The following is a 22,362-nucleotide window of genomic DNA, read 5'->3' as shown; positions in this document are numbered from 1 at the left end:
AGAAAAAAAGAGAACACGTGACTAGAGTGATCGCACAGCTCTGGCTGCGGGATAGAAAAGGATGAGGAAAAGCAGGACACGTGACTACAACGTATTCTTCTTTCCACGTGGCTAGAGTGGTCGCACACCTCCAGCTGAGGAACAGGAGGAATGAGGGAAAGGAGAACACGTGACTAGAGTGATCGCACATCTCTAGCCGTGGAGTAGGAAAGGGTGAGAAAAAAAGAGACACATGACTAGAGTGATCGCACATCTCTAGCAGTGAAGTAAGAAAGGATGAGAAAAAAAGAGACACATGACTAGAGTGATCGCACATCTCTAGCAGTGGAGTAGGAAAGGATGAGAAAAAAAGAGACACATGATGATCGAGCTCTAGCTGCGTGCTAGAAAAGGATGGGGAAAAGCAGAACACGTGACTAGAGTGATCGCACACCTTTAGCTGTGAAATAGGAAAGGATGAGGGAAAGAAAACTACGTGGCTACTACGGATTCTATGTTCACTACGCGCGCTACTATTAAATTCTTATGATGCTCCACACGTGACTAGAGTGATCGCACAGCTCTGGTTGCGGGATAGAAAAGAATGAGGAAAAGCAGGACACGTGACTAGAGTGATCGTACGTGACTACAACGTATTCTTCTTTCCACATGGCTAGAGTGGTCGCACACCTCCAGCTGAGAAACAGGAGGAATGAGGGAAAGGAGAACACGTGACTAGAGTGATCGCACATCTCTAGCTGTGGAATAGGAAAGGATGAGAAAAAAGAGACACATGACTAGAGTGATAGAGCTCTAGCTGCGGGATAGAAAAGGATAAGGAAAAACAGAACACGTGACTAGAGTGATCGCACACCTTTAGCTGTAGAATAGGAAAGGGTGAGGGAAAGATGACTACTACGGATTCTATGTTCACAACGCGTGCTACTATTAAATTCTTATGATGCTCCACTTGCCTCGTTGAAAAAAGTAAACAATTCACCTTCTACTAAAATTTTCTACGAAAATCACTTTATTTCATAAAAAATAAACATTCTTCTTAAATATATCTATAAAAAATAGCTATGGACGTAATTTGCAATACAATACGTTCTTTTGAGAGAGAGGAAATGTGTTCTGTAATAAATCTAATGGACTTGGGTATATAAATTAAGGTGTAGGTATAAAAAGTGTTATACTATAAATAGTAACTTGCACATTCATTAGATAAATCTAGACACAGGCTATAACCGTGAGACAATGAGAAAATTCGAATTAACTAGGAATCAATGAATGTGAGAGTACTCAGGACTTTAATGATCCTTTTATTCGCATAGATTTTGTCCTTACTAATCTTTCGAAGGTGGGTGGAATATAACTATGATATATAGTAGTTGTTGTCTTAGCTGCCACTTTTTAGTTCTTAAATTAGTCACAATATATGGAATGAAATTCTTTTTGTAATTTGGAAAAATGGATTAAATAGACACATGCTAATAGGACGATTAGAATAATCTTATTTGTCCTATGAAAATCAAAAATATTAATAAGATGGTCAATGTCTATAGCCAGTGTCTAAATTCTCATTATGAATATGACCGTAAGTAGGTCGTTAGATAGATTACAAATATTAAATACAAAAGTTACAGTGAATTTAATTCACTTAATGCAGTAGAAATGTGTCCGAAGGACCTGACATAGGATATGATAATGACTATTTGCCTGATCCATATTGTTCGATTTTTAGTAAATCACAAGCAAATTTGAAAAATTTCTCACATACTTCATTTTTCAAAACACTTGGCTTAATTGCACCTTTGCGACAATTACTTAAATACAGGCCACCTTGGCCTTCAATACGCGGTGAAATGGCAGCATAAACGGGTGTACGAGAACCTTGTTCGGGTGTTTTGAAGAAGAGTTTATTAAACCATGGAACTGCTGTTGTGGCTGAATGTTCAAAAAGATCAGTATCTACAACACCGGGATGTACAGCGATCACTTGGACATAGGCTTGTTCCGAATCTAAAAGTTGTTGCAAGTGACGTGTACACAAAACCTGAGCTAGTTTCGATTGGCTATAGGCATCACCAGGGGAATAATATTTTCTGTAAAAGACATATGATTTAGAATATAAAAAAATAACAGTCATATTCTAGCTCTTACTCTCCATTTATATCTTTATAATTAATTCTTCCTATCAAATGGGCACATGATGATACATTAACAATTCGTGATCGTTTGTCTTCTTTTCCAGCGGCCTTAAGCAAAGGCATTAACAAGTGTTGCAACAAAAAATGACCCAAGAAATTAACAGCAAAATGAGATTCATAACCTTCATTGGATATTTTAAAAGGAGCAAACATAATGCCAGCTATAATGGATGTAATAGAAATAAGGTGGTAAGTCGTTGAAAAATACTTTGATTATAAACCCCTCCCCCACATACTCACCATTATTTATCAAAAGATCTACTTTGTTGAATTTGTCCTTAATTTTTTGGGCAAAGTGGCGTACTGATTTCATACTTCCAACATCCAATTCTTCGCAGATCAATTTTCCATTAGTATTGTCTACATTAATGGTCTTTTTGAAAATTTCTTCAGCAGCTTTGGGATCTCGAACACCTTGAAAGAGATTATGTTTAGTTAGGATATTTAAAGCATATTTTTAGGCTAAAAATAAACGCAGTAATAACAAAGGTTTGAATTCAAAGCGATTTCAAAGATTAGTGGTTAACATATTGCATTCAATTCAAAAAGATTTCTACCAATCAATAAGCATATTTTTGGGCTACTCATAAAAATGCGGAATATTAAAATTTTCATTATTCCATTCACACATTTGTTAGATTTGCTTTTGCTCATTATAACCCAAATGGGCTGCATTTGATTGATTGTATTATTATCATACTGAACAATTTGTATGTCAACACATCTTTATCATCCTTATAAGCAAAATAATATATGCAAATAGATCTTATATGTTTGCATACCAAAAGATGACAAAAAAGGGTGTGTCGGATGTAAATCTCATTCTTAAAAAAAGGTGGTGTAACGTTGTAATGTTGCGAAAATATTTTTCTCTTGCAAAGGTAACATAAGGCTCGAACCAAATCAAATACGTTAGAATATAAGGCTTGTCTTTTATATGCGTGGATTGGGGGCAACCTTAATGATGCAATCTGCCAACGGGCAACAGCTCTAGCGTAAAGCTGGATATTTTGAGGAAATACGTTTTGACATATGAGCGCTATTTGGTTGTTTACAGCAAATGGAAAAGATTCATTTCGCCTAAAAAATGGAATTAAATCGCGAATATTTTCGTGCGATTATCTTTTACAACTTTCGACGTGGATTAACTTAATAACAGTGCATCGATGAACTTAATAAAATTTTTGGCGATGAATCCCCGTCAAGGACCAGTGTTTATCAATGGTATGGTGAATTCAACCGAGGTCGTAGTTCACTCCAAGACGAATTTTGTGAAGGTCATCCACGATCATTTGTTGTTCCGGAAACCATTGATTCGCGTTGGATCCACGGTTGTCATTCGAGCCTAAAATAATATACCCAAATTTAGAGAAAATTTTACTAAAAACTATCAAACAAAAAATCTTAGCAAAATTTTATTTCTATAGAAAATTTTGTTAAAATTTTATTTCTATAGAAAATATTGTCAAAATTTTACTTCTATTGAAAATTTTTCCAAAATTTTATTTCTATAGAAAATTTTGTGAAAATTTTATTACTATAGACAATTTTGTCAAAATTTTATTTCTATAGAAAAATTTGTCAAAATTTTATTTCTATAGAAAATTTTGTGAAAATTTATTTCTATAGACCAATTTTTAAAAGTTTCACTTCTATTGAAAATTTTGTCAAAATTTTATTTCTATTGAAAATTTTGTCAAAATTTTATTTCTATAGAAAATTTTGTCAATATTTTATTTCTATAGAAAATTTTGTCAAAATTTTATTTCTATAGATTATGTTTCCTCCAGGGTCACATTGGGACTTAGGAAATTGTACTGTTGTGGTCTGAATTTGCCTCTTCCGGTGAGACATATGATGGGTTTTGCGTTCCTAATGACTCAGGTGAACTACTGCCTTGAATTGGTATCATGCTCTCAACACTATAATAGAGACAGGATCAGGCTTATCGTCAATAGAATAGTGCGTTTTGTATACGGTCTTCGTAGGTTTGATCATGTCAGTGACTATGTTAGAGAATTCCTTGGATGTAATTTTGAACAATATGTTTCATTGCGTAAACTGATTTTTTTCTATAAGGCTATTCAGAGATCGTCACCCGCAGATTTACTCTCGAAATTTATTTTCTCCCATTCTGTTAGGAACCCACAGATTAACATACCTCAGATTTCCTGTTCTACATTCGAGAGATCGTACATAGTGTCCGTTGCTAGAATTTGGAATTCTCTCCCGTTAACACTGAGGTGCTTCAACTTTACTGTTTACCAATTTAAGCAATTCCTGTTACAGAGGTTTTTGAATGAATGATTTATATAATAAATTAATTAATAAAAATGTCTGTCATTGCCAATGGTAGTTATCCTTATTTTCTGGAATAAGTATTGATGGATATTATTTGAACCTTTAGCCATATTTTTATTTTTATTTTTTATTTTTATTATTTGCTTTATTTTTGCTTATTTGGTTTGCACTTATATATTCTACACTTTTTCTAAAAATTCATTCATATTGTTATTTAATTAAATGATAAATTTACTTTAGATTTTATATAATTAATTAGTTATAGAGGCAATGCGCTATTATTGGCCTTTCTGGCTTATTGTATTGTCGTAAATAAAAATAAAAAAATAAAATAAAAAATAAAATATTGTCAAAATTTTATTTCTGTAGAAAATTTTGTTAAAATTTTATTTCTATAGAAATTTTTTTTATTTTTATAGAAAATTTTGTCAAAATTTTATTTCTATAGAAATAAATTTTGTCAAAAATTAATTTCTATAGAAAATTTTGTCAAAATTTTATTTCTTTAGAAAAATTTTGTCAAAATTTTATTTCTTTAGAAAAGTTTTGTCAAAATTTTATTTATATAGAAAATTTTGTCAAAATTTTATTTCTATAGAAAATTTTGTCAAAATTTTATGTCTATAGAAAATTTTGTCAAAATGTTATTTCTATCGAAAATTTTGTCAAAATTTTATTTCTATAGAAAATTTTGTCAAAATTTTATTTCTATAGAAAATTTTGTAAAAAGTTTATTTCAATAGAAAATTTTGTCAAAATTTTTTTTCTATAGCAAATTTTGTCAAAATTTTTTTTCTATAGCAAATTTTGTCAAAATTTTATTTCTATAGAAAATTTTGTCAAAATTTTATTTCTATAGAAAATTTTGTCAAAATTTGATTTCCATAGAAAATTTTGCCAAAATTTTATTTCTATAGAAAATTTTGTCAACATTTTATTTCCATAGAAAATTTTGTAAAAATTTTATTTCTATAGAAAATTTTTTCAAAATTTTATTTCTATAGAAAATTTTGTCAAAATTTTATTTCTATAGAAAGTTTTGTCAAAATTTTATTTCTATAGAAAATTTTGTCAAAATTTTATTTCTATAGAAATTTTTGTCAAAATTTTATTTCTATAGAAAATTTTGTCAAAATTTTATTTCTAAGAAAATTTTGTGAAAATTTTATTTCTATAGAAAATTTTTTAAAAATTTTATTTCTATAGAAAATTTTGTAAAAATTTTATTTCTATAGAAAATTTTGTCACAATTTTATTTCTTTAAAAAATTTTCTTAAAATTTTATTTCTTTAGAAAATTTTCCTAAAATGTTATTTCTATAGAAAATTTTGTTCAAAATTTTATTTCTATAGAAAATTTTGTCAAAATTTTATTTCATAGAAAATTTTTTCAATATTTTATTATATAGAAAAGTTTGTCAAAATTTTATTCCTATAAAAATTTTGTCAAAATTTAATTCTATATCCAATTTTTGTCAAAATTTTATTTCTATAGAAAATATTGTCAATATTTTATTTCTATAGAAAATTTTGTCAAATTTTATTTCTATAGAAAATTTTGTCAAAATTTTATTTCTATAAAGTTTTTTTTTTTCAAAATTTTATTTTCATAGGAAAATTTTGTCAAAATGTTATTTCTATAGAAAATTTTATTTCTATAGAAAATGTTGTCAAATTTTCTCCAAACAATTTGTCAATCGCTCTATAAAAGGCTCGTGTCGATTGGATTCACCCCGAAAATGCGAGCTCTCATTCATCGGCTATTTGATAAGTCATCCGTCGTATATTCCTGACTTGGTAAGTAAAAAATAAAATGAAAGGTCAATGTTTTTCAATACCTGAAGAAGCGATTAATACATTCATAATGCCGGTTTTGGAGATACCTCAATCAGAGTGGCAAAAGTGGTTCGACCACTGGTTCTATAGAAAATTTTGTAAAAATTTTATTTCTATAGAAAATTTTCTATTCGTTTTGTTATTGTTGGTTTTGTTCTTTAAGCATTGTTGTTGTTTTTTATTGCAGCTTAAAACCATACATTGACTAAACTACAAGTGTAGCTTAACCAACAAAATGTTATTTCTTTAGAAAATTTTCTTAAAATGTTATTTCTATAGAAAAGTTTTGTCAAAATTTTATTTCTATAGAAAATTTTGTCAAAATTTTATTTCTATAGAAAATTTTGTCATAATTTTTTTTCTATAGAAAATTTTGTCAAAAAATAGGCTAGTGTCGATTGGATTCACCACGAAAATGCGAGCTCTCACACATCGGCTATAACAACTGCATGTTTGAGTACTCAAAACGTCGATGTGATAAGTCATCCGTCGTATATTCCTGACTTGGCACCGAATTACTGCTTTATATGCCCGTAAGTAAAAAATAAAATGAAAGGTCAATGTTTTTCAACACCTGAAGAATGACACCTGATATATTCATAATGCCGGTTTTGGAGATACCTCAATCAGAGTAACAAAAGTGCTTCGACCACTGGTTCAAAAGCATGCAAAAGTGTATAGATCTTACTGGGGAATATTTTGAAAAACCATTAAGCGATTTTCGATAATTAATATTTGTTTTTATTTTTATGTTAGTCTGATATCAATGCAGGCTGGTTTTTCGTCCAAATTAATTTCTTTACATATTATTACAATTTTAATACGGGCTTATTGGACATGAGGATTAAGGAATTGGTATTGTTATTGTGTTATTGAAAAGAAAAAAGACAATTTCCACAAGCCTAACTATACACATGTTTCATCGCAGGCTAAATCGAATTTTCATAGTCAGATCTGTGAGATAATTTAATTTGGGTCTTATATGTTATTTTCTTATGGAAATTACGTACGAGAAATATTCCCTTATTATTCCTCCCAAATTGAACCATTTTTCACCACCAGTGTGCATCATTTCAAATCGAAATCTATTTTTAGAGACATTGTTGAATTCACCTCACTGGTATTTTTGTTCTCTAATACTGAAATATAAAAGGCAAATCTCGTAATATGCTGCCTTCAATTATTTGATTTGACTGAGGTATGTCAAAGAAGTCTACTTCTACTTACCAACAATAACAGTCATATCACAGGCTAAAAGTTTTTCAACTATTCTTAAGCCAATGCCACGATTTCCTCCTGTTATTACAGCAATACGATCTGGTTGTTTGTAAAGCTCTAGAATATAAAAGAGAGAGAGAGGTAGACCATAAATGAGCTGAAATAATTTATTATTAATTTGAACTATATTTACCAACTCTATTAGCTGAAGATTTTTTGCTATCATCAATCAATCCCAAAATGCCAATATATTGATATCGAAATTCTGTCTTCCATTCATACCAAGTCTTGGGTAATTCTTTGGTCGTTCTCGTAAACCAAAAAGCAACTGCCAATAGCACAAATAATGTAGTGAAAAGTATTGTGAAAAACATGATTTTGTATTTAATTTAAAAATGTCCTAGGTGTATAAGAATATATTTTTTGGAATGTTGATTAGCTGTAAATAAAGACGTAAAGATATAAAAAAAAAATAATTAGTCAATGAAATTTTAAATAATATATAAAATATAAAAAAATATTCAAAACTATTAATATTTAACATTTAAATCTCAAGTTTACCATACAAATTCCATCGATAAACTGTTAGCAAATTGTTTTGAATATGGAGAATAGTAAACTCAAAAAACCCATGAACCCACCAGGAAGAAAAATTTTGGTTAATTTTTGACATTTCGATTAATTTTAGGAAATTTTAACTAAACTGTATTACAAACTTCGCTTTAAAAAAAATAAAATAAGAAAATCCTTTTCGATAAATTCAGGAAACTTAATTAGGCATAATGAGAAAAAATATCATCTGTTAAAGAAAATTTTGTAGTTTGAAGGAAAAAATTGCAGTTCAAAATTGGAAAAATATTTTTAGCGCCTTACGGAGTTCAAGATGGATGGATGGGTAAAATGTACAAATTTTTAAAAATTTTGAACTATTTTTTGGAACTAATTTAATCTTTGTTTTATTTGTATATACATTTTTCCTTTTGTTAGTTCATTTAACTAACGTACACAAACAAGTATTTAAGCCAAGGAAACTTCATCAAAACATAATAAATTCATGAACTAAAATAGAGTTAAATTGGCTTTAGTGCCCTTATAGAGTTCACGTTTTTTGACCGTATATATAGTATGTTTGGTATTGTGAAAAATATATAAAAATCATTATTGAAGAATTTCAATACAGAATATTTTTTTTACATTTATCAATAAATGAATGCTTCGAATGATTTTACCTAATATTTTACCTAATATTACTTCGATTTATTAGAATTAGTTTTTCCACAAAAATTCTCTATTCGAGATATGTGAGCGGTATATAAAAAATCTCATTAATATTGTTGGCATTTCTGAGTGCACAAGCATCTCTAAGTAGTTTCTCACATTAGCATGACATACAGTTCATTGCACAATGATTGTCACATAAGCCAAGAAAAATGCATTATTTCCAATGAAAAAAAAAAAAAAAAAAAAACAAAACAAACAATAACCCTATCTCGATGACACTCTATTTCAGAGTAAATCTTTTCCTCATTGTATTGAGAAACCTTTTGACACTTTAAACAATGAATATTCAATATTTGATCAAGGTTTGTGAAGTATACTCATTTCAAGTTTATTTTTGCTAAATATTGACGTATTACAAAAATAAAGCGGGAATTTAATGAAGTTCATATTGCCAATATTTGTATAAGATAAATAAATGGATAATTGTCTGACAAAAATGTTTATAACGAAATTTTTTAAGCTTAAATTATTTTAAAATATTTTTGCTTTAATGAATAAAGGCCTATATATCAATTGTCCAAGTTAAGTACCAGTTTGACAAAAAATATATATTAAATATATTTTCATGTTAGTCTGATATCATCACAGGCTGTTTTTTTGTTCGCCCAAATTAATTATTCTACATATTATTACAATTTTTATGCGAGCTAATTGGATATGAAGATTGAGGATTTGTTACTATTAAGTTATCGAAAAGAAAATGCCAGATACCTGACTGACTATACATTTGTTTCATCGACAGCTAAATCGAATTTCCATACACAGAAAAAAAGATCACCAAAAGATTTCCAAAAAAAGTTGAAATTTAACTTTTTAATCAAGATAGAAATATGAAGTTAATTAAGTCAGTGATTGAACATTTTAATTAAAAACATGAATTGATACAATTAACTTTTTAATCAAACTCGGAAGACTAACGGCAATTTTCATGTAGCTCCATTAGGCTTTAACTGCCAGTTAGGTTAGGTTTGGTGACAGCCCGATGTATCAGGCTCACTTAGACTATTCAGTCCATTGTGATACCACATTGGTGAACTTCTCTCTTATCACTGAGTGCTGCCCGATTCCATGTTAAGCTCAATGACAAGGGACCTCCTTTTTATAGCCGAGTCCGAACGGCGTACCACATTGCAGTGAAACCACTTAGTGAAGCTTGAAACCCTCAGAAATGTCACCAGCATTACTGAGGTGGGATAATCCACCGCTGAAAAACTTTTTGGTGTTCGGTCGAAGCAGGAATCGAACCCACGACCTTGTGTATGCTGCTACCATTGCACCACGGTGGTGAAAAAGTTTTTGGTGTTCGGTTGAAGCAGGAATCGAACCCACGACCTTGTGTATGCAAGGCGGGCTGCTAACCATTGCACCACGGTGACTCCCCAGTTAACAGAAAGTGACGGAAATTTTTTTAATTTTTAACTAAAAATTTATTTCAAGCAATCAATTTTTAATCAAACGAAAAACACTAAATCAGTTAAGTAATTGTAATAATAGAGATTTGCAATCAATATAAATTCGATTTTTAATTAAATCAATTAAAAAATTAATTGAAATTTGCTAAAAAAAAATCAATTAATTTTTTAATCAATTATTGTTTAATATCCAATTAAAACTGTGATTGATACTATCATTTTCGTGATTGAAGACATTTCAACTAAAAAATTAATTGGATCAATTAATTTCGTGATAGAATCAAAAAAAAATTTTTTTTTGTAGACTTTAGTATAGATCTTGGGTAGAGGGGGAGATGATTTATTTTGGTACTTATATGCAAAATTCTTAGCATATAACAGGTTGGCTGATAAGTCCCCGGTCTAACAAAGAAACACATTTTTTTGTCAAAATTCGTTTTTATTGTTCAACATAGTTCCCTTCAAGAGCGATACAACGATTATAACGACCCTCGAATTTTTTGATACCATTTCGGTAGTACTCCTTCGGTTTTGCCTCAAAATAGGCCTCAGTTTCGGCGATCACCTCTTCATTGCAGCCAAATTTTTTCCCTGCGAGCATCCTTTTGAGGTCTGAGAACAAGAAAAAGTCGCTGGGGGCCAGATCTGGAGAATACGGTGGGTGGGGAAGCAATTCGAAGCCCAATTCATGAATTTTTGCCAACGTTCTCAATGACTTGTGGCACGGTGCGTTGTCTTGGTGGAACAACACTTTTTTCTTTTTCATATGGGGCCGTTTTGCCGCAATTTCGACCTTCAAACGCCATATAATAGTCACTGTTGATGGGTTTTCCCGTCTCAAGATAATCGATAAAAATTATTCCATGCGCATCCCAAAAAACAGGCCATTACTTTGCCAGCGGACTTTTGAGTCTTTCCACGCTTCGGAGACGGTTCTCTGGTCGCTGTCCACACAGCCGACTGTCGATTGGACTCAGGAGTGCAGTGATGGAGCCATGTTTCATCCATTGTCACATATCGACGGGTGTATTACGAGTTAACAGCTGCAAACACCGCTCAGAATCATCAACACGTTGGTGTTTTTGGTCAAATGTGAGTTCGCGCGGCACTAATTTTGCACAGAGCTTCCGCATATCCAAATATTGATGAATGATATGACCAACACGTTCCTTTGATATCTTTAAGGCCTCTGCTATCTCGATCAACTTCATTTTACGGTCATTCAAAATCATTTTGCCGGTTTTTTTATGTTTTCTTCGGTAACCACCTCTTTCGGACGTCCACTGCGTTCACCGTCCTCCGTGCTCATTTCACCACGCTTGAATTTTGCATACCAATCAATTATTGTTGATTTCCTTGGGGGCAGAGTCCGGAAACTCATTATCAAGCCAAGTTTTTGCTTCCACCGTATTTTTTCCCTTCAGAAAACAGTATTTTATCAAAACACGAAATTCCTTTTTTCCATTTTTTTCACAATAACAAAATTTGCTTCACAAAAGACGCTCTATCTCATAAACTAATTGACTTACAGACGTCAAATTTTGACACGAATCATTTGAAGGTTGGTATTATATAAAAATAATATCCATTTAATACTAGCGACGCCATCTATGTGTCAGACCGGCGACTTATCAGCCAACATGTTAAGAACCAAACGCCATTCGGAACTTCCAAATCTCAGAAAAAAATTTCACGAAAAATTTTCCAATTAAAATCTTAATTGAGTTTTAAAAAATATTCAATTAAAAATTTAATTGATTCAACAAATTTTTTAATTGAAACAAATATCAATCACACAAATTAATAGTATCAATTAATATTTTAATTGGATCAATTAATTTTTTAATTGACTGTCAATTAATTTTTTAATTGATACTATCATTTCTGTGAAGACATTTCAATTAAAAAATTAATTGGATCAATTAATTTCGTGATTGAATCAGAAAAAAAATGTTTGTGTGATACAAGGCAGCCGTCGAATGTTTTAGTCTAATCGAATTTAGAAAATAGCCGGCAAACTGTGACTGTTTTATCTCTTTAAGTAGAGTTTTTGCTGTTTTAGAAGTGTTTTAAACTTCTATCCCCAGAAATTAATTATTTTTCTATTACAAAATAACGTAAATTGTTAAAGTTTAACTTCGATATGCAAATGTAAACGATATGTAACTTTGTTTTTGAAAAACTGTCTATAAATTGTTTTGAATATGGACATAGAAATTGAGTTGAGTCACATGTTTCAATTGTGGGTTAGTAGTATCAAATCTTATTATGACGAAATAATATCAGTGAAACATACATATTTCAATTTGGGGTTAGTAGTATCAAGATTGTTATTATTCCTAGATTACTCAATATAATCTTATTGTGACGAAACAATATCAGGGAGTAAACTGGCCATTGAACTCGTTTTTTTTGTCACACAATTGGAAACAATATTTTGATGATAAATGCAATATTTCGACTATGTACATAAAACAGACATTTAGGGGCCATTTAAGTTGTGCTATTACAATACTTGAGATTGCGGAAAAATATGTGATGTAAAAAAGGTCATTGGTTAACACACATTCTTAGTAGCTTCCGAGCCAATTATGCACCACTTCCGGATCGAAAAAGGAAATTTTCATTGTAGTTTTGGCGACATTTTGTTTTTTTTTATTTTGCTGGGGAGTATAGAGTATTAGGCTAGAGTTCCATCAAATGCGTTTATTGGCTTGTAAAGAATCGATAAAAAATAACCCATCACTGAATTTTCCTTACCAAAATTGCCATTCGGATAAAAAACCTGTCCTTAGGTTCCGCTGGATTTTGTATAAATTATTTAAAAAAAATATTTATTTGCCACTTTTAATTGTATATATATTATTATTATTACACTACTCTATATGAAACTGTAAACTAATTACTAGAGGTAAATAAGTCCAAATATTTGTAGAATGCTAAAAAAGAATTACGTTGCCGATTATATTTATGGATTAGTTTAGGCTTTACGCGCAATACATAATTCCATAAGTTCGATAAGTCATTAATCAAATGACATTAGTAGATCTTCAGGCAACATAAAAAAGGTTGCACTTGCGATTGACAATACAATTTTCAAGACTAAATATTTTCACTGCATTATCAACAAAAAATCGTATCATAAATAACACAGATGCATGTGAACACATTAATTTCCAATAAACACTTGTTGTAATCTTATGGAGAGAAAGAAAAAAGCAACATCATCATCAAACATTCGCCAACAATGATGAAAGTTTATATTAACACATTTTGATTTTTTATTAATTACAATAAAACTTTAGAAAATAATGAAAATTACAAAATTTAAAACAAAATACATAGTAGCTGTTTAATTAATCAAACACACTTAGAAAATCTCGTTTAGTATTTATAATAATTTTGCAAACTGTTGCAATCCAACAAGCAGACAGGTAGCTACACTTCCTGCTTTCAATTTAGGAAGTAATTAGGTAATTAGGAAGTAATTAAATTAAATTAAAATTACAAACATATCAACCATAAAACTCAGAATTTCTCTAAATTCCATACGTAATATTGCCAACCACCCATAACCACCCTTAAACCTATATCTAGAGTTGATATAGGTCAGCCTACGGCACAATTTTGTAAGTTCCACGTTATTTTCTTCATAAAATATGAGTATCCAGCAATCTTGGGAGCCACCGTGGTGCAATGGTTAGCATGTCCGCCTTGTATTTAAGGGGTCATGGTTTCAATCCCGATTTCGACCGAACCCCAAACAGTTTTTTGCGGTGGAATATTCCCTCCAAGTAATACAGGTACCATTTCTGAGTGTTTTCACTAAATGTGGAGTCAATTTTAGACAAAAAAAGCCATATTAAATACCTATATAAGCCAATTTAGTCCTTGATCGGTTTATAAAGGGCAGTCTGTAAATAATTTTGAAGCGATATGAACCAATTTTCGCACGGTAATTAGAGAGCCAATATCAATCGATATGGATCAATTTTAGCTTCCGATCGCTCCGATTCCAAAGTTCATTTGGATCGGATGATTCAGAAATCAAATCTGAGGATCGGTTTCTATGGGGGCTATATATAATTATAGACCGATGTGGACCAATTTTTGCATGGTTTTTAGAGGCCATATACTAACATCGCGTACCAAATTTCAAACGAATCGGCCGAACATCCTAGGGGACAGTTTATATGGAGGCTATACCTAAAAATAGTCCGATATGGCCCATTTGCAATCCGACCTACATTAATAACAACTACCAAGTTTTAACAGCCCAGCAAAAAAAGCGTCGCCAAAAAAGTAATGGAAATGTTCTTTTTGGATCCGGAAGTGATGCATAATTGACGCAGAAGCGATGAATTTAACATGGGCTTGTCATAGGACGGAAGTCTTCCATTTCAACAGCCGTTGCACTGAATTTGCATCACTTCTTTAGGTGTAATCCGAATTCAGTGTTTTGGATGTAAATTAAAAAATTCTGTTATATTTTGCTAAATAAATAATTTTTATAATTTTTTATCATTTTTAATGGATTCTAACGCTTGCTGGAAACGCTTGACCTCAAATATTTGTAAAAATTCACAATTTTTGAAGATTGAATTTAGCATTTTTTTCGACAAAATTTAAATGATTTGTACCATTTTATGAATTCTTACTCTGTTTTTAGCCTATTTGAAACAAAAAAAGTTAAAATTATCCATTAAAAGTATGAACAAATCAAGTTATAACAAATTGAATTAAAAGAACTTCCTGGGTACACAGAAAAAAAAATTCACGAAAATTTTTCCAATTAAAATTTCAATTGAGTTTTAAAAAATATTCAATTAAAAATTTAATCAATCACAAAAGTTAATAGTATCAATTAATTTTTTAATTAGATCAATTAAATATTTAATAGACCTTCAATTAATTTTTTTAATTGATACTATCATTTCCGTGATTGAAGACATTTCAATTAAAAAATTAATTGGATCAATTAATTTCGTGATTGAATCAGAAAAAAAATTTTGTGTGTAGTTAAAATAAAGAACATCTATGGGAGTGCATATTCTGGAAGTGCTTTTAAAGTTGTGCCTTTGGAAGAACTTCCATTTTTTTTTTTGCTGGGAGGATAACTTGTTTGGTTTGGAAGTTAGCGTAATTTCCGAAACAGACGGACGGACATCGCTAGATCGATTCAGAGTTTCACCACGACTTATAAACTTTATGGGGTCGTAGACCAAAATTTCAATGCGTTACAAACGGAATGACAAAGTTAATATACCATCCCATGGTGGAGGGTATAATAACCGACTGCCGTTATACTTAACCTAACACAAGCCCATTCATATTAGGCACGAAATCTACTAAAAGTGAATTTGAAATCCCTTTTTATAAGGCAAATGACAGTTGAAATCTAGTTAGAGTGGAGCTTAGGAGTGTAATGTGATTGAGGTATAACCTAGATGGCTAGAGACTTGCTTTTACCCCTAGAAATGTTCCCTGTTTGCGAACAAAATGTAAAAATCGAAAATACGTTCCAGCAAAACAGCCATGCACTTCTTCTGTTATTCGGTATCGATTTTTATAAATCCCTGGATTCAGGATTTCAAAGTATTGAATCCCGGTAATTTCCGGGATTCCTTAAATATTCTTTTATACTTAATCGTTTTAAGTAACCTCCTAAAATATCAAGGCATCCAAAGTTTCATCAGATATACGCGAACCTATTTTATTGCAGATGAAAAACGACTCTTACAGTCGACCTTGGTGTAAGGGTCGTTTATACTGAATGAAGACACAAATTTATTAATAAAAGATCCGAAAAAGCTGCAAATTTAACAAATTTAGATTATCTTTTCGGCAACCCGAAAAATCCCGGGAATAAAAAATCCCAGGATTCAGGATAACATTTGAAATTTAAAAAATATTTTATTTTTAATAAGGTAAATTTTTTATTTCTTCTTTATTCTATGATTTATACTATCGTTTTCGTGATTGAAGCAGTTACAATTAAAATTAATTGGAACAATTAATTTCGTGATTGAATTAGGAAACCCTTTTTTTCAGTGTATGACAAAGCCTTGATCAATTTTTGCTAATAAAATTACCAATGCATTTTAGAACATCTACGCCGAATATGCTAGCAGACATGAACACACTTGTTCTCTGCTATTTCCACACACCCCAAAAAATGGCTGAATTTTATGTCGTTCCATGCCAAAAAACAAAAAAATTACACAAAATGCCACTTTCACTTGCGCGCTCACCCTTCGAAGTTACAGGTCATGCATGTTTGGTGATAAGATGAATAAACACACATATAAAACTATAAGATAACGAAATCCAATCACAAAAAGGGAGTAATCAAAACGACGGAGGGAAAGACAGACGGACGAGACTACTGCATATTAATTATGTTTTCTACTATTCGATAACGACAAACAAAAATCACAAAAACAGCGACCAAAAAAAATTTTTTTTTTTTCAAAATTCAAATAAGTCTTAACGTAACCGTTGTTTCGTCCATCGATCAGCAAAGTCAGCGCATTAGATTGCGGATTGTTGCTGCTGTGGTAGTCTTGTTTGTGTGGATGGATATAAACGAAGAAGAAAACAACATAAAATTCATAACGATCTACACGAACTATGAGAACAACACACAACTACAACAAATTAAGTCGATGAATCGGTAACAACCACCAAAAAAACAATAACAAAAGTATTGGCAGCAATACAAACAAAAACCTTTAACGAAAAAACTCTGTCTTGGCGCTCTTCCTCAACTTTCTTTTTTTTTTTACACATTTAACCATTTTTATTTGTTTGATTGTTTCCATCATACATGAATGTATGTACATATGGAGGTAATGAATACGTGATTTCTTTGCCAACAAAAATTTTGGTGAACCTTTGCTTTTTTGTGGAGGCTAAGGTTAGTGCTATCGAAGGTCTTTTCGATTTAATAAAATTTATGACAAAAAGATTTCTCCCACTGCACTAACCCACTGACCTGTTTCTCATGGTGCGATGATGATTCGTTATCATCATTTCTACTCACCTTTGTGGGTCTTATTGTGGGGGCGTGATGATGTCTTTTCTGGATGAATAAATGCCCGTACACCTATATTGGATATTGAGTTTCTTTTGTTTAGTTGGACATCGATTTGATTAATAACTTTGGATAATTGGTATGGCCGTTAGAGGAGAACGTAAACGCTTAAGACCGCAAGAAATGAAGCCGAGACTAAAATGCCGCGTTTCTAGTCAGACCCGACCAATCTTCGTTGGAATGCGTTTATAAACTGATGTGAAAGCAGCTGATGGTTTCAAAAGCATGTGTGGTCAGTAGGGTTGCCAACGCTCATGTTTAAGTAGAATGTATACAGCATAAACATATTATGCATTTTTATACCCATCACCATAGAATGGTGACGGGGATATCATAAGTTTGTCATTCCACTTGTAACACATCGAAATATCGATTTCCGACTATATAAAGTATATATATTCTTGATCAGGGAGAAATTCTAAGACGATATAACGATGTCCGTCTGTCTGTCTGTTGTAATCACGCTACAGTCTTCAAAAATGAAGCAATCGTGTTGAAATTTTGCACAAACTCGTCTTTTGTCTGCAGGCAGGACAAGTTCGAAGATGGGCTATATCGGTCCAGGTTTTGATATAGCCCCCATATATACACCGATCTGCCGATTTTAAGTTTTGGGCTTCTGGAATCCGTAGTTTTTATCCTGAAATTTGAAATCTGGAGGTATTTTATGACCATAAAGAGGTGTGCCAAAAATGGTGAGTATCGGTCCACGTTTTGGTATAGCCCTCATATAGACCGATCTCCCGATTTTACTTCTTGGGCTTATAGAAACCGCAGTTTTTATTCAATTTACCTGAAATTGGAAATCTAGAGGTATTGTAGGACCACAAATACGTGTGCCAAAAATTGTGAGTATCGGTCCATGTTTTGGTATGGTCCCCATATAAAACGACCTCCCGATTTGGGGTCTTGGGCTTATAAAAACCGTAGTTTTTATCCAATTTGTCTGAAATTGGAAATCTAGAGGTATTTTAGGACCATAAAATACCTCTAGAAAATGGTGAGTATCGGTCCATATTTTGGTATAGCCCCCATATAGACCGATTCCCGATTTTACTTCTTGGGCTTCTAAAGTGTGGTTAAATTGTAAGGGCCGATGTTGAATGTGAACCACACCTAAACGCCAAGTTTTTTTCTGAATTTTATGCCACTTGGCACACAGCTAACGAAACAATGGATCTTTTGCGCAACAAATTCAATGGCCGTGTTATCTCACGTAATGGCGATGTAAATTGGCCGCCAAGATCATGTGATTTGACACCGTTGGACTTTTTTCTTTGGGGTTATATGAAAGAAAAGGTGTACGTCGATAAGCCAGCAACAATTCAAGAGCTAAAGGATGAGATAATTCGGCACATTAACGGCATAGAACCTCCATTATGCCTCAGCGTCATCGAAAATTGGGACCATCCGATGAAGGTGTGCCACCGAGGTCGCGGCACCCATTTGGCCGATATTTTGTTCCATATATAATTGAGTAATACCAATATATCATAATAAAATAAAATTACAATAATTTCCTACATAGTTTGTGTTTTATTCAAAATCAACATCGGCCCTTGAAATTTTTACCGCCCTTTAGAATCCGAAGTTTTTATCCTATTTGCCTGAAATTGGAAATCTATAGGTATTTTCGGGTCATAAAGAGGTGTGCCGAAAACGGTGAGTATCGGTCCATATTTTAGTATAGCCCCCATAAGAACGATCTCTCGATTTAACTCCTTGGGTTTCTAGAAACAGTAGTTTTTATCTGATTTGCCTGAAATTGTAAATATTCTGGTATTTTAGGCTCAAAAAAGCGTGTATCGGATTAAGTTTTTATCGGTCCATTTGGTAATGCCTCCATATAACATAGACCGACTTCACTTCTTGAGGGTGTAGAAGGCGCACTGATCATGAAAATTGCTTGAAACTCAATGTAAAATTTTCAGATTTTACTTCTACAGATTTAAGATTTCAAATCAAGACGTTTGAATGCGTGGCGTAAAAGTAGAAGAAATAAAAAGGCACTGGTTTAAAATTTGAACCAAAATATTTGGCTTTATTGAATTAATTATTGCTCGTCAAACAATATTTACCTTCGTAGAAGAAATACCAAAGCGAGAGCGTCCCAAAGTAAGAATGTCAAAAAGCATGGATGCCGAAAGGCGGGGGTTCATGACATTTGACGTTAGAAAATGTCCTTATTTTCGTACCGAAAGGCAGAGAAGGTGTAGACAAATCCTAACGGCGGGATTACACTTAAAAACGATTATATGATTGAACAAAACTAATAAAACGGCATTTGAACTTAAACAACGTTGTTTTATAATTTTCTTGCACACTTACAAGAGATGTTAATGATTCCCCTAAAACTTAAACAAAAATGGTTCTTATAAGTCCAGAATCTGATATAGTCCTCATAGGTGAAATCTTTAACTTTATCTTCAAGTCCTCAAGCCCTCCTGAAATTTCAAAGGAAACCTTAATATTCATGGTGGTGGGTATTTAAGATTCGGCCCGGCTGAACTTAGTGCTGTATATACTTGTTTTATTTGTCATTACTAAAGGTGGGTATTAAGTTCGAGTTTAGTCGCTAAAATCGTCATTTGATGGGGAATAGCCCAAAGCAAATTTTCACAAAGTTTGTATTCCTTAAAATGGATGATTAAAGAAAAGTAATCGTGAAAAAATGACGATTTTATCGGCTTAACTCTAACTTAATACCCACCTTAATGGTGTTTTCTTTTCTAGTAAAAAATGTTCAAAAATGTTTTTTTGTGCATTTTGCCCGGAAAATTACTTTTTAGGTTATTTTCTAAAAACAGGCAACATTGCGAAAGGGTTTCGAATTCTATTGTGAAAATAGTACCACGCATAGAGGCAAATTGCGGACATTTTCCGCATTGCCGACAAACGAGAGTGTTGCGATTGCCTTGTTTGCTCCTTTGAATTATTTTCTTTCCGCTGAAATGATAGCATTTTTGTAGTTTGCTGGCAACATTTTAACGAAGGGGCATTTCGTACTGACAAAATGAAGGCAAAGCACTTTTTTCAGGAAAGAAAACGCCATAATATTTCGCTAAGTTTCTGTTTCGTGGTGGAAATCAAATAAACGAGTATCCTTTTGGGCAAATTTTATTGCAATTTACTTCATAATGCCTAATGCGCTTTACAGACTATCAGTTATTCTGGACGACAGTGCTCGTGTCGAACATATCCCATATATTGTGCACATTATAAGTTAAGTCCGAAGGCATAATCGATACTGCTGCATGTTTATGGGATCGATAACACATTTACCGATTATTTAGTCATCGACGACAAGTCGTATCGATCCGACACACTGTAAGATTCTTTACAAACACCGACATTCCGTCCGGAATAACTTATAGTTTATAGTTTTCGTTTCTTGATACCATAAGGAGCGGTTTCTCAATGTCTTGTTATCGTTTATTGTGCTAAAATATTTCCAATTAAAAAGGTAATTGAAATTGAAAATTTTTTCAATTAAAGGACGGTACTATGTTCTTTCTTGCGAAAAAAAATATAGAAACCATTATTTCGCACATATGAAGCGGTGTTTATTTAGATAACAAGGAGCGATATGGAATTAAGTTGGTGGTTGCTGCTTGCTATTACAAAATCCTCCGGTTAAGTATATATCGGAGGATAAGGAACTGCCCATATGAGAGGGAGGAACATTTGTATGAAGTATCCAGGAAGACGTTGCATTGGTGTTCTATCCAGAACATAATCTCATAAGTGAAAATCCCACCAATTTTGCCAGTTTGAATTTTGATAAAACGACGTTTCCTCCTACAAACTATCTCGAACGAAAATCAAACTAAATTTGGTGGAGTCCAATTTTGTGATTTCAACAATACCTTATTAGAACCAGGAAAATGTAATGACCTGGTATACTTTTTAACTACATTTACGAAATTACACCCTCTCATAGAAGAAAATTTTACAAATTTTAACCATGCAGTTCGTTCTTACTATTTTTGGAAATCATACGAAAATTTTCTTCTGCTTTAGTTCATATTGAACTTATGTGTACGGCCATTGAACTTTATATCCACGTTTGGTTCATAAAATTTTTGAGACATACCTGGGATAAAGAAAATCTCATTCGGCTTAAAAAAGCAATAAAACAATAAGTTCAATTAAGCAATACTTTACGGACTTTTTTTGTGTGTATAATGGATATTTGAAAGATTATTTGTTGAAAATAATACTTTTTTTTGTTGTTTAAGAAAGTTTCATACTTTAACGGAAGAAATCAAAATATCTTTAGTGCTACACGAAGTCCCTGACAAAAATAATTTAAGTTACCTATTTTAGCAACTTATGAAAGCAATTTCCCTGCCAGCATTTCAAAGTTCCGTTTCATCCTCATCGCTACCACAGACTCGTAAGTGACACTGCAACAATCGCCAACTGTGATAGTATTTTGCCATCACTATTCGCATGAAAGTATTTTGCCATCACTATTGTTACAAGAGCCATTTTATATTTTGTGAAACACCAAGCTTAACTAGCTTCTTATAATTTATTTAAATAAAAACAATAATGAAGTGCTGAAAACATAGTTATTTCGCTTAAAATTGTAAAAGGTATATTGGTGAACAATTTTTGACTTTCCAAATGGAATAAAGTGATAGTTTTTCAAATATTTTTGCAGACACGTTGCCTACATTGGGAATAAAAGCACTGGCTGATAGACGCTACAACATGTAACTTGCAATTTGTAAAACAACATCAATCTTTATTATTAGTGGGGATTCTCAGAAGCGCCCCCAAATTCAATAAATGTTGGCAGGGTTAAGAAAGATTGATTAATTTGGGAAAATATGATTTTTTTAGTGCGAATTTCAAATTTAGAAAAATCGTGTACTTTATTTGTATAAGATTTTTTTCTCATTTTTAGTTTATGTCATTAAAGTGAACAAAAACTTATTAAAATTAGGACAATTTTCTCATATTTCTCAAATAATTTTCATGAATTAAAATAAAGTTAAATCTTTAAGGTGGGTACTATGTTCGGTTTT

General features: G+C 31.9%; 2 protein-coding genes across 2 annotated transcripts in view; one reads left to right on the top strand and one right to left on the bottom strand.

Moving 5' to 3' along the window:
- Window positions 1-980: 980 nt before the first annotated feature.
- Window positions 981-17,520, bottom strand: LOC142238057 (polyprenol dehydrogenase). Its single transcript, XM_075309580.1, has 6 exons — window positions 17,279-17,520; window positions 7,737-7,982; window positions 7,553-7,660; window positions 2,430-2,603; window positions 2,143-2,350; window positions 981-2,084 (listed from the first exon to the last, which is right to left on the bottom strand). Exons 2-6 carry the CDS (start codon window positions 7,915-7,917, stop codon window positions 1,691-1,693), a joined length of 1,065 nt encoding a protein of 354 aa, XP_075165695.1. The 5' UTR covers window positions 7,918-7,982; window positions 17,279-17,520; the 3' UTR covers window positions 981-1,690.
- The window catches only part of a (arc), a 320,776-nt gene continuing 300,684 nt past the window's right edge, over window positions 2,271-22,362 (top strand). Inside the window, exon 1 of the mRNA XM_075309568.1 lies at window positions 2,271-2,378. The gene's annotated coding sequence lies outside the window, so the exon portion shown is untranslated. The remainder of the gene's footprint in view (window positions 2,379-22,362) is intronic.

This window comes from Haematobia irritans, chromosome 5 (assembly GCF_050003625.1).
Source record: "Haematobia irritans isolate KBUSLIRL chromosome 5, ASM5000362v1, whole genome shotgun sequence".
In the NCBI taxonomy this organism is placed as follows: Eukaryota; Metazoa; Arthropoda; class Insecta; order Diptera; family Muscidae; genus Haematobia; species Haematobia irritans.
Note: the sequence above shows the minus strand (reverse complement) of the source record. Positions and strands in the feature narration are given on the sequence as shown.